The 13174-nt window shown below is 30.1% G+C and overlaps 3 protein-coding genes across 3 annotated transcripts in view; 2 read left to right on the top strand and 1 right to left on the bottom strand.

The window, feature by feature from the left end:
* LOC106769225 (ubiquitin fusion degradation protein 1 homolog) overlaps positions 1 to 421 on the bottom strand; it is a gene marked incomplete in the record, with an annotated part of 16426 nt that extends 16005 nt beyond the window's left edge. The window contains 1 exon segment of the mRNA XM_014654752.2: positions 322 to 421.
* Positions 389 to 1130, top strand: LOC106767974 (probable calcium-binding protein CML25). The gene has a single exon (XM_014652939.2). It carries the CDS (start codon positions 415 to 417, stop codon positions 982 to 984), a length of 570 nt encoding a protein of 189 aa, XP_014508425.1. The 5' UTR covers positions 389 to 414; the 3' UTR covers positions 985 to 1130.
* Positions 1131 to 1823: 693 nt separating this feature from the next.
* On the top strand, positions 1824 to 4728 carry LOC106765756 (histone-lysine N-methyltransferase setd3). The gene is made up of 5 exons (XM_014650480.2): positions 1824 to 2200; positions 2305 to 2471; positions 3058 to 3357; positions 3490 to 3753; positions 4033 to 4728. The coding sequence occupies exons 1-5, from the start codon at positions 1891 to 1893 to the stop codon at positions 4408 to 4410; spliced, it is 1419 nt and encodes a 472-aa protein (XP_014505966.1). The 5' UTR covers positions 1824 to 1890; the 3' UTR covers positions 4411 to 4728.
* The last annotated feature ends 8446 nt before the right edge of the window (positions 4729 to 13174 follow it).

Genomic DNA, 13174 nt, shown 5'->3' with positions numbered 1-13174 from the left:
TTTTCTACCGCCGGTTTCGCCTGTACCAGATAACGTCGGATAGCGGGGGTCTTCCGTCCGGCATCGACTAGGACCGGTCGGTAGTCCCTAGTACAAATATCAATACAAAAGATGTAAAAAAAAATGAAAACAATAGCTATCAGTTTTTATGAATAAAAACAAAAAATATTATTTCAAATATATATATTAATAAGATGTATTGGTGATTTGTATTTTTTACGAATAACTAATTTATAACGTCCCGAAACCGACGGTAGGAGTAGCTAACTTTGCCTAAGAGGCCACCAAAAACAGCAAACTTAACACATCGGCCAAACTCACCTTAACCTCGAATTCATATCCATCTTTCTGCACCCTAGCAAAAACCAATTAGAAGAAACAAAGAAAAAATTAATCACATTCCATTGATCAAGCATGGGTTTGAAAAATCTGTTCAACCGGGAGAAGGACGCAATATCCTCCGGCGGGGCGTCGCGATCGATGTCACTGTCGGTGCGGTCGCGCGTGCGGATTGGGGGAGAGCTGGAGCAGGTGTTCAAAAAGTTCGACGTGAATGGAGACGGGAAGATATCGGCGTCGGAGCTGGGGTCGATGATGAGGAGCCTGGGGCAGGCGGCGACGGAGCAGGAGGTGGACAACATGATCCGGGAGGTGGACGGCGACGGTGACGGGTGCATCAGCCTGCAGGAGTTCATCGAGCTGAACACCAAGGGCGTGGACTCCGACGAGGTGATGGAGAACTTGAAGGATGCGTTCTCCGTGTTCGACATGGACGGTAACGGGTTTATCACAGCAGAGGAGCTGAACACGGTGATGCAGAGCCTGGGGGAGGAGTGCTCCCTGGCGGAGTGCCGGAGGATGATCGGCGGTGTGGACAGAGATGGCGACGGCACCATCGATTTCGAGGAGTTCAGGACGATGATGATGATGGGGTCGCGTCATGACACTACTGATAGAGTTAAACCACCTCCAGAAACGTATTAACCTTTTCGCACGTTACTCTTTCTATTCCTCTACCTCTAACTGTACAAAAACCTACCGATTAAATATATTGTATGTAAATTTCTTCAATCCAAAGAGATGTATTTCTATTTCTGTTTCAATTTAGACTTTTACCTTTCTTCATCCAAATTTTCAGCCAGTTTAATTCTTCCTTTCTTTGTCTTTTATTATCATTATTATTATTGAGAAATTAAAGGAAAAAATCTCTTTAACAATATTTTTTTGATAATTTTTTGATAACGCGTACGTGACAGTACGTGACAGTTTATGATTGGTCCGTTTTAAATATGTTTTTAAAATAAATTCAAACAAACGAATGAAATGGTGACACGTGTCCCGTTATAAAAAAAGTTGTCAATCCAAAATTAAAATACATTGAATTGAAATGTTTTTTAATTTAAAATGATTTATTTTTTAATTACTTTATTCGATTAAAATATTTTAAATCTGAGTATTGAAATGTTATCATTCATTTCATATAGCACTACTTTTTTTATTTATCATATATATCATCTAATCTATATACATAAAAAAATTAATTTATATTTATTTTGTCCAAAACAATTTAAAATAAAATATCTTATTTTCTTTTATCTTGATTGACAAAACTGATTATTTGTATATTGTAATTGTTTCTAGGTATACAAAATATACATCTTCTGCATCATTACTACAATAAATATGATGAATGGTTTTAACTTAATCTTTGTTAATATTTTTTACTACAATGTTAAGGAAATATCACTCATTTTAAACAGATATATAAAAATACTCCTCCAATAAACAGAAAATATTATAAACTTGCCTTAAATTGGGTTTGAATTTTTTATAGTTGAGAATTTAAGCCTGTGGAGGAGTTGCAGCAGGGAAGCCGAAGAGGATTGGGTTATGGCCACATCGAAGACGGTGATGTGTTCGCTGAGCCACTTCCGTCCGCTAACATGCGCCGCATCTGCATCGGCGTCACGATTAGTTCCCTACCCACCCGACCTAATAAAGTGGGTAGCCAGAGAGGGCGGTTTCGTGCACCGCGCGCTGGATATAGCACAACTGGGTTCATCCAACGGACTGGGTGTGGTGGCCAAGGAACCAATTCCACGTGGCACTGACCTAATTGTCCTCCCGCACCACCTTCCCCTGCGCTTTACCACTCTTGAACACGACCCTGTGCTACATCACTTGGCGCGCCAAATCCCTGGTATTCATTCTCTTTCTATTGAGTCTAGGGTTTGTTCTTTTTCTATAATTAGGCTACACTGAGTTTTTGATGTAAATGAATTGGACACTGGTAGCATTTGGCAGAGGAACTATGGGCAATGAAACTGGGTTTGAAGCTTCTGCAAGAGAGGGCTAAAGTTGGGTCCTTTTGGTGGCCGTACATAAGTAATCTCCCTGAAACATACACCGTGCCTATTTTCTTTCCTGGGGAGGACATAAAGAACTTGCACTATGCTCCACTTCTTCATCAGGTATTTCTTCAACAAAATACAAAGATTAAATGCATTGAGTTTCTTTTGAGCTATATGGTCAAACTTATTTCAAACTTTGGAGAAATTGAAAAATAAAGAAACTTTTAGAAAAATTTAGTTCATAAGCTTCTTAAAGCCCAATTTTATTTTATTTTTCTCATATGGGTTCTCATGATCCAAGCAGGATCGTAATTTGTACTTCACAACTAATCGAGAATTGATTTTGACTGGAGAAGTGAATCTACTATACCTACTTCATCTCCAACTCTAATGTTAAAAACGCTTACCCTATTGAAATGCATTTATGCGTCTCTTATTCTTCGAGTTTTCTAGTTTTATAAGATATATAAAAATCATTTGATGCACCTAACCTGTAAGTTTTACTGCTATATTAATCAACTTTCATTTCTCTTTTGGGATCATGAGAAAATGCATTTTCATTTCAGTCCTTTAGCTAATACTTAATGACGTACTTGTAACCAATTCCAGAACCTGAAATCGTCTGTGTCGTTGTTTATAGAATATATTGAGTGCCTCTCGCAGTTCTGTACTATGGCAGTTAAGTTAAGTCAATTTGTTGAGGCAGGTAAACAAAAGATGTCGGTTTCTTCTTGATTTTGAGCAAGCAGTGAAGCGTGCCTTAGCAAGTGTTAAGCCAGATAGCCATCCTTTTGCTGGTCAAGAAGTAGATGCATCTTCTCTTGGATGGGCAATGTCAGCAGTCTCATCTAGAGCCTTCAGGTTGTATGGTGAAAAGGATCAGAATGGGGACCGGATTCACATACCCATGATGCTCCCTCTGATTGATATGTGCAATCATAGTTTCAATCCAAATGCTAGAATTGTTCAGGAAGAAGATACCAATACCATGAAGATGCAAGTGAAGGCATGATTTCTCATTTTTCATATATATATATTGCACAAACCCTCGCCAAATTGTTCTTTTTCGGCTTTTAAGTAACAAGTTAAATCTGATTTATCTTTTAAGTAACAAGTTGGTATTCTTTCTTTGTCTCAGGTTGTGGCTGAGACAGCCATCAAAGAAGATGACCCTCTGTTACTTTGCTACGGCTGTTTAAACAATGATTTTTTCCTTCTTGATTATGGATTTGTGATTCACTCAAACCCTTTTGATTGTATTGAGCTCAAATATGATGGCGCCCTTTTGGATGCTGCAAGCTCTGCAGCTGGAGTTTCTTCACCAAATTTCTCAGCACCTGCTCCGTGGCAGGAACAGATTTTATCTCAGTTGAATCTATCTGGAGAAACTCCAGATCTCAAGGTTAAACTACCATTACAAGTTACATTAGTGTTCGTCTTCTATCTTGTAGAAACTCAATGCATATTGCTGTTAATGTATCAACATAACATCCACATTTTGACTGAAGGTTTCCCCACAGTTGATAAGTGAGTGATAAAACTGGCCAAAGCATAGGATCATCAGGAATAAGTAATAATTGCAGGATAACTGAATGATTTAACCCCCAAAACTGAAAAAACTTTGTGGTATTACTTACCCCACCCATAGCACAAGTTCATTTTATTTGTTTTACTGTGACAGGTGACCTTAGGTGGTCAAGAAACAGTAGAGGGCCGCTTGGTGGCTGCATTACGAGTAGTCCTTTCGAGTAATGTGGAAACTGTGCAGAAGTATGATCTCAGTACACTAAAGTCTTTGGATGTTGAGGCTCCTCTCGGTGTTGCAAATGACATAGCTGTATTTCGCACTCTAATTGCTTTGTGCGTCATCGCACTGGAACACTTTCCGACCAAAATAATGGATGATGAATCTCTGTTGAAGCAGGGTGCTTCAGGTCCAACCGAGTTAGCCATTCAGTACAGAATCCAAAAGAAATGCGTGATTATAGACGTAATGAAAAATCTCTCAAGGAGGGTAAAGCTTCTATCATCAAAGGAAACAGCTACCGCTGAAGGCTGAGTGTATGCATATTTTACTTAAAACTTCCCAACCTGCTCTAAAGTGAATGCTGCACTAACAATGGATCCACTTTCAGTTGAATGCGGCGCTTATTCAAACACACATTGAGTGATTAAGTTGAACGTGCCGCTCATTCAATGATTGTGAACGATTAATTATTTGCTTGCTGCTATGAATATCCTTTTTCCCTTTTATTCTCTTTTTGATTTGTTTGCCATGTTACTGGTGAGTTGTAATTTTGATTGAGCTAGCTACTTAAACCGTTTGACAATCTTCTACTCAAATATAAGCAGTGCTACTTTTTTTTTTTTTATTTAATTGGTCATTATGAGTTAATGTTTCTTTGCACTGCACCCCATTCAACAACACTTAGTCTTTCTCCAAATATGAAACCAATACGGTAGAAACTCTATGATTTGACAATCTTCCCCATAGGGAGAACTGTAAATATGAAATACGTCATACTGGAAAAATCTAATTCAGTCACCGAATAATTTATTAGTAGCCATCGATGAAACGTAAATAAACTTATTCTTAGTTTTATAAACAGTGATTGTTTTTATAATTTCTTCATTCTCTGTTTTTTTCAACACAAAAGGAATATTCTGTGGTTCAGATTTATGTTATTATGTAGACTTAAGATTTCAGAAAGTCAGAAACAAACAGAAAATCTGCACCACCGTCCATCGCTTTCTCTTTCACAGTCTCGCATGAATAATACCAGACGAAGAATTTGAATAAGATGTGGAACTACAAATTTTCATTCCATTTTCCTTGACGTGGCACAAGAACGGCTAGTTATACTGTGCCGTTCCGTGTTGGATTTAATCTTTGAAATTAGGGAGCGTTTGCGTTTGGAAAGAATACATGTCAGGCCCTGTTCATTTTTCACACAACAACTGAATCGGCGGCTTCAAACCTCGTCACGTACAACAAGAAAAGAAAAAAGAAAAGAACATCGTAACAGGGGACAACGAATCCTTTCTCCTTTCTCGACCAAACAATTGAGCAAGTGTTTGCTCCAAAGCACATAGGAAGAAACTTTAGAGAAAGCATGTCACAATATATACCACCAAAAACACGTAGAAGAAAGTCACAAGAACATAAAAGCTAGGAAGAAAGAAACGAAANAAAAAAAAAAAAGTCTAAAAAGGAAGAAAAAAGGGATTTATAATAAAGTTCAAACTTCAAAGGAGGAAGTTTGTCTCCCTAAGCATAGAACATTTTATGTACATGTGTGTCTGTAACCGTATGATATGCGTGATGTCGTGGTGATCTAACATCCAAGGATAGCACTCTCTGCCAATCCCAGTGGCGAGCGAGAGCGAAGACGGTTGACATCTCTGAGAAGGGCACGCCTGATGTGTAGCTGCAGTGAAGGGTGATTTATTTTCTCAATTTCTTGCTTGATTTTGATGACTTGGCTATGAACTGCATAACCCATGTAACCCTCTCGTTTCTCGTTGAAGAAGGTGGCGGAGGTGCAGGTGGAGGTGGCGGTGCTCTCCATCGTCTTCGTCTTCTTCTTCTTGTTCTTCAGCAGAATCCCTTTAGAAAACAAATGTTTGAAACGTGATTATGGCGTCTAGGAAACAAGTTCAAGGATGTTATATATATACCCGCAAGAAGGAATGAAAAATCAGATTTTTAGAGAAAGGGAAAAAATCTTTCCTTTGTTTTTTTATTTATTATAAAAATAATAAAAAAAAAATAAGTTTTATTACGACTCCACTCGACCTTCTCCATTTGGATGCATTTAGAACAGACATTTGAAGCCACGCACCTAAAATACATTCTTAAATATATAAATTATTTATATTTTAAAGTGAAATTGGAAAAATAAAGTATATATATAGTTACAGATATAACTATAAATAAAATAAATTTCAATTATTAAAATAAAAAATATTATAAGTAATATTATGTAAAAAATAGTAAAAGAGTAAATAATTATTTTATAATTAAAGTAATTATTTGAATTTTAAAAAAAGTAAAAAATAATTTATTTATCGTAAATAATTATTTATAGGTTATATATTTATTATTTCCACCCACCATATATGTGATACTTTAATTACAAATCTGACTCATTTGATTTGTTGTTTTCTTTTGTATTTAGAACCAAGAAACTGAATAAACAAGTGATTAAACGCCATTTGTCCAATACAAATATTTTATTCAGAAATCATATTTTATGGTAATTTAAATGATTGTGAAAAATAAAAACACATTAAGATGGACATAAAGATAGTAATATGAATGATTAAGAGTGAGATTGTAAATTGATGAAACACGTGGAGGAAAGTGGTGGTGTGTGATAGGAATGGATCCATATAATATTTATGTGAGAAGGAAAAGTCGTAAAAGTTGAGAAGTGTTTGGTATTTGGAGAGAGAAATGGTTTCCACGACATAAAAATGCTCGAGAATCAAAGTTCTACCACCCTCCATTTCTGGCCAACATAACCTGAAACGACAACTTGGGAAGCCACCCAAACCAATGGAAACTCACCACCTCAATTCAATCAATTTCAGTTTATGTCTATTCACACCCACTTTGCTTCTTATGTTTTCAGATTTTGTCCCCATTTGCCACTTGTTACTGTTTTCCACATCCCTCATTCTTCAAACACTTCATTTTTTTTATAGAAAAATATTTTTTTAATCAATTTTTTTAGGGTTAAATATGTTATTAGTCTCTCTATTTTGAAGCGATTTTGGTTTTAGTCTCTCTTTCAAATTAAGGTGTAATTTAGTCCTTCAACTTTATAAAACTCTGGTTTTAGTCATTTTTACCAAAATTTTTTAACTGTATTTGATGTTTCAAACACGTTTGAAACATTAAATAAAGTTAACAAAATTTGCTAAAAACAACTAAAACCATAGTTTTATAAAGTTAAAGGACTAAATTGTAGACTAAAACCAAAATCGCGACTAAAAACATATTTAACCCTTTTTTTATAATTTTTTTATAATGTTTATGTAATCAATAATAATTGATCCATTTTAAATGTTTTTTTAATATAAATTTAAATAAATTAATAAAATAATAACATATAATTTATGATAAAAAATTATTATAAAAGATTGTCCAGATATCTGAACCTCTTTATATACTCAATCGAGAAAAATACTTCACAAATATATTATTAAAATGATATTTTTAAACACACAAAAGATAAAATCAAAGTAAAGATAGTTTGTTTAAAGATTTTTGTTTTCAATCTAAAGAAACGATTTTACCATACCCACTTTAAAATATAATATTTCTCATAAAAAAGTTTATCCAAAAAACTTTAATTAGTATAAGTATTGTATAACGGTTTGGTAAATCATAGATTAGACCATTAATTAGTATTAAGACACTCAAATAAATTATTATTAAGATCTAACATTTAAGAGAATTGCTTCATCAATCAATTACGAGGATAATTAATTTTTATATTGACATAATTATCAACAATTAAATTATTGTTAGTAAAAAATAAATATCAAAACCTATAAATATAACCTAAGTGATTTTATTTACAATATTATTAATATATGAACTATTAGATATTTATCTGATTTTGACATTAAAAATAACTTTTACAAGTATTCTTCAAATAATTTGGACAACAACTACAAAAGACTTGAAAAAAAAAACAGTTTTTGAACTTCCTAAACTACTCTTAGGAAATTGACATCGATCTTACATAACACAAATCTGCATCCAAAATTAATAGGGTCGTGTGATTATGAAGTTTTTCTTTGTGATTTGTGAACTCATCCACAAAATCGTGGTCAACGATTCGTAGACGTGTAATAGCTTCATTTTGAAGACTGGTCAACTGAATGAACTTTGAAAAAGAAAAGAAAGGGTTAGATATAAAAGCAGTTGACCTGCATAATCTAATTAATCACCTGCACTATCCACTGAACTTTGACAAAATTTAAGTGCTTGGTAAATAGCCTCATTAGTGGAGTTTGATTTTTAATATCTAAAAGGTAACATATATAACTATTCCTGGCATTGAAAATGAACCAATTAATTAAGTTGGTGGACAAAAACTTTTATAAACTATAAATACTTGGTCAAATTATCAATTACAATAACTGAAATTGTAAAATGATGCATATGTTTGTGTAATTTATACTTTTTACACAATTTTTATTTTCATTTTTTGGTAAAAAAAATACCCTCTGAGATGTTTATAATTCTTTTCCTTGAAACTACTTTTTAACTTTTGAAATATTTTATTTATTGATCAATTATTTTAATTACAACTTTTAGCTTCAATTGTAATAGTTTTTTATACATTATATTTTATTATCAATCCTGTATTAAAAGAATTTATAAAGACTAAACTTAAGTAAAATTAATGTATGCCTCAGTAGATGTTTTTATTTTGTTATATTAATTTGTGAATTAGTTAAACTAAATGTTTAAACAAAACACTATTAAACCATTAATAGAAAAAAATTAAATAAATCTCATTATATATAACATTTTTAAAATGAATAATATGATTACTATAAATTAGTGAAAACATGCGCGGATAATAAAAAATAATAAAATTATTATTATTGTTATTGTAAATAAAAACTTAAAATAATTTTTATATTTTTGGTATACATAATTTTTATTTATTTTGTAGATAGTTTTATAATTAAAAATAATAATTAAATTTGAAAAATGATTAAATTCTAAAAATAATTACTTCAAAATTAAAATTGATAAAATAATTATTTTAACTTTAGAAAACATTTATTTAAAAAAAATTGGAAAATGGATGTGAATAAAAAAGCCATAACGAAACTGCAAACCAATGTAGAAATCTCTATCACCCACCACTTTCTCATATTACTAACAAAAGGCACAACAAAACTCTAACGATTTAGATAAAATGTAATGAGAAATGATTAAATTAAATAAAAATTAAAACAACTTTAAATACTCGAAAAAGTCTAAAATATTTAAGCAAAATGATATTTTAACACCATTTTTTGATATTATTTTGACACTGCACACGTGTCAAAATGTGATTGGAGGATTTCAAATTAAAAAAACTGAGACAAAGACATATTTGGAAGAGAAAACCAAAATTTTTCTTTTTAATTTGAAATTGTCCAACCATATTTTAACACGTGTAGAGTATCAAAATAGTTAAAAAAATGGTATTAAAATATATTTTTCTAATATTTAAAGTATAAAAAGAGTGAATATAGAAAACTAGAAATTACGCATCTCAAAATACGCCAGGAAAAAAGCCAAAACCGTTAAAAGGTTAAAAGATCCAACGATGTAAAAACGTTCTCTCTCTTTGAGAAACTTCCATCACTTTCCCACACTATGTAAGTCAGTCAATCCAACAACACTATTGATTGATTTTTAAAGAAATACTTATGAAGCAAAGAAAAATAAATCTGTAGCTGAGTTTTAAAAATCTTTTTTTTTTCTTCAAAAAAAATATTATATTTTTATTTAATTAAATTATTTTTTTAAATGAAATAATTTTGTCCGAGACTAAATTTAGCTTTTATATAAATATTGTTAAATTTTTCTAATTTAAGAATAAAGTTGGTAATTAAATCAAAATTTTAGAATTAATAGCTAATAACATTTATTTCAAATTTTAAGAGGTTAAAAATTACATAAATTATTTAATATTTTATGTCATTTTTAGGTTAAAAATCAAGTAAACTATTTAATACTTTGTATAATTTTTAGGTTAAAAATCAATTAAAAAGTTTAATCTAAAAATCATTATAATATTTATATAAAAATTCATTTTGATCAGAATTTGGAAAGAGATAAAATTGTTCAATTTAAAAATAAAAGTCGAAAATGAATTGAACAAAAATAATGAGTATAAACATCAAATAAATTATATAACATTGATAGGTAACAATGATTCCAAAATGTAATACTAATAGTATCACATAACACGATATTGTTCACTAATTATTTAAACGACATTAATAAAAATGGTTAAATCAAATAAAATGATCTTATTAAAATTAAAACTGAATTAATAAAATGATATAAAAATAGATACTAAATTAATATTTTAACCCGTTTTAAAAGTTAAGTTTGTTCAATACCCATTGTTGGTTTAATTATGAACCAGTTTTTGGGCCTATTTTGTTTTAGATGGGTCGGGCTTGTATCCGTATATTTATTTTTTTTTTTGTGTATAACATTTGCACGTCATCTGATCCCATTTATGCGAACCATGGATGTTGCTTAGGCTTATGATTTTCTTTTTTAAAGAAAATGAATTTTATATTTTATTAAATTAGGACGAACTCCTATATTTGTTTTTAAGAGAACTTACATTTCATTTGTTTCATGTTATAATAAATTTCACTCATTTTTTTAGTTTTAAAAAGACATTTAACTCTTAATAGTTTTAACAAAATAGCATTCGAGTCACTTTAGTTTTTAAATATATATTCACATTATTTATTTGTTTTTATAAACGAGAATCACTTCAATTGTATTTTTGATAAAATAAAACTTATTTATCTTATTTTATTTTTAAAAATTATATCCACTAAAATTTAAATAAAAATGTAAGAAAACTAAAGATGTAAAAAAGAACTGAAATAGCAATCATGAAATTGTGATGAATGATGTAATAGGGATGTTATATTTAAAATACAGACCAAATCATAATTATCTAAATAAAATTGACTAGGGATGCTTTGCATTCATAATTATCTAAATTTTGAGTTTTACATTTTGATGTTTGATTTGTTTTATTGTGCATAGTTTTTTACTCAATTAAGTTTATAATTTAAAAAGATACGATTAACTGAGTTCTTATTTTTGTAGAAAAAAAAATTATTCTGACCTTTTTCATTAAATTGATATCAAAGATAATGTGTTAAATTATGAATTTTTACTTAATAAAAAATAATTTAATTTTAATATGTGATATTTGTAAACGGTATTAATACCATTTTAGTAAAAAAAACAAATTAAAGATTTTTATAAAAATAAGAACTCATTTAATTAAAAAATAAATATAGAAAAGTTAAATCAAATATATAAATATAAGAACTAAATTAATAATTAAATATTAAAAAAATTATTATAAATATATTTACACGTATAATAAATTTTTTCATTTGGATAATAACTAAATTATACTCTGACTGATTTAGACACCATCATTGATTTGTTTAATGCAAGTTTCTTCCTAATTTAAATACTATATGAGTAAAACAATAATAACAATAGACAATGGTTTTTAGGACAACTATATATGAAGATTAGAGATCATATAGAAAAATCATAAGCACGCATCATGTTACAATATTTGTTATTTTGAAAGTGTTTAAATTATTTTAATTTAAAATATGTGTGTGAATAAGTATCTGCCCTAGTTGTATATATGTTGGAAGTCCATTTCGACTAGAAATAAGGTCAATTTATAATATATAAGTGGGGTGTAGACTTCACTTTAGTTTTGTGAGGTTGAATTAGGTTCTAAAATTCACTTCTAACAATCATTTAAATTTGAAAAGATTTAAGTCAAGTTTAGTTTGTAATGAAAAAAAAAAAAAGTTTATATTGCACTTCATTTCAATCAAACCATTTATATATATTTTTTTCTTTCTCGTGTACAAATTATCATCGGAAAACAGAAAAATAAATTAAATGGTCAACTATTTATTTATGATAATTTTATAACAATAATAATAATAACTAATTTTTTTATCGTTTACACTATAAAATCATTTACCCCGTTAATGTATATAAATAATTATTTATGATAATCTTATTATAATAATAATAAAAAACAATTGTGTTATTTTTTACACTATAAAATCAATTATTCCGTTAATGTATATATTTTTTATTTGCATGAAAAATACAACTTAGGTGAAATAATTAGATAGGCACGGTTTCGGGTTTAGAATCAAGTCCAACTATTCAAGTTTTGTTCTGTTGTTTAAAGTTCATTTGTTATCCAATAAATAATTTGTTGTTGTATGTTCAAAATGAGTCCGATAGTACTTACAGAGGGTACTTAGTTTAATGTTTGATAAATATTGATAGATGTGATAGTTAATATATATGTTTTCATCTTTTTACTTTAAATTTTTACTTATGATGTGTTTTATTAATGTCGAACTAATTACGACGTAATTACAAGTAATTTATATTTTATTTTTAAGTTAATTATTTTTAAAGTTAATTTGTTTTGGTGTTATTAACGTTTATCGGTCAAATTTAAAGTGGGTTAGTTTGTGTGGTGATCATCTAGACTTAATAGTTTCTTTTTTGAGCTAGAGCTTGATAATCCGAGCTAGTGTAAGACTAATGGACTTGCCTAGTAGCCAACCAGGCTCTTTAGTGGTTTGTTTGATGGCCGATTAGCTATTCATCTGTTCTAAAAGTTGGGGGTTAATCCTTCGAACTGGTTTATGGTCATCTGGGCTGTGTCTGATGGTTGTCTAGACTTGTTGGTTTGTTCTCCAAGTTGAGGGTTAACTGTTCAAGTTGTTATATGGTTGTTTAACTTGTTTGGTAGTTGATCGAACTTGTTGATTTGTCTTTTAAGTTAGGGGTTGACTCTTTAGGCTAATGTGTGATTGTTTGGTCTATATGGTGACTAATTAGATTTATTGGTTTGTTCTTCGAGTTGAGATTTGACTCTTTGAATTGGTGTATGGTTATCCAATCTATTTAGTGGTTAATAAGATTTGTTAATTTGCTCATAACTGAGAATTATTATATTAACAACTACCTTTAATATATAGATTAAGATAGAGTT

The sequence above is a fragment of the Vigna radiata genome, chromosome 7 (genome assembly GCF_000741045.1).
Source record: "Vigna radiata var. radiata cultivar VC1973A chromosome 7, Vradiata_ver6, whole genome shotgun sequence".
Taxonomy (NCBI): domain Eukaryota; kingdom Viridiplantae; phylum Streptophyta; class Magnoliopsida; order Fabales; family Fabaceae; genus Vigna; species Vigna radiata.
The sequence above is the reverse complement of the archived record's forward strand: the minus strand, read 5'-3'. Positions and strand labels throughout refer to the sequence as shown.

What these genes read in the sequence shown, in the direction of transcription:
- LOC106767974 (XM_014652939.2), top strand. Translation starts at nt 415, where the DNA reads ATGGGTTTGAAAAATCTGTTCAACCGGGAGAAGGACGCAATATCCTCC.
- LOC106765756 (XM_014650480.2), top strand. Translation starts at nt 1,891, where the DNA reads ATGGCCACATCGAAGACGGTGATGTGTTCGCTGAGCCACTTCCGTCCG. An exon ending in CCATGAAGATGCAAGTGAAG is followed by an intron (nt 3,358 to 3,489) that starts GCATGATTTCTC and finishes TCTTTGTCTCAG; the next exon opens with GTTGTGGCTGAGACAGCCAT. An exon ending in GAGAAACTCCAGATCTCAAG is followed by an intron (nt 3,754 to 4,032) that starts GTTAAACTACCA and finishes TTACTGTGACAG; the next exon opens with GTGACCTTAGGTGGTCAAGA.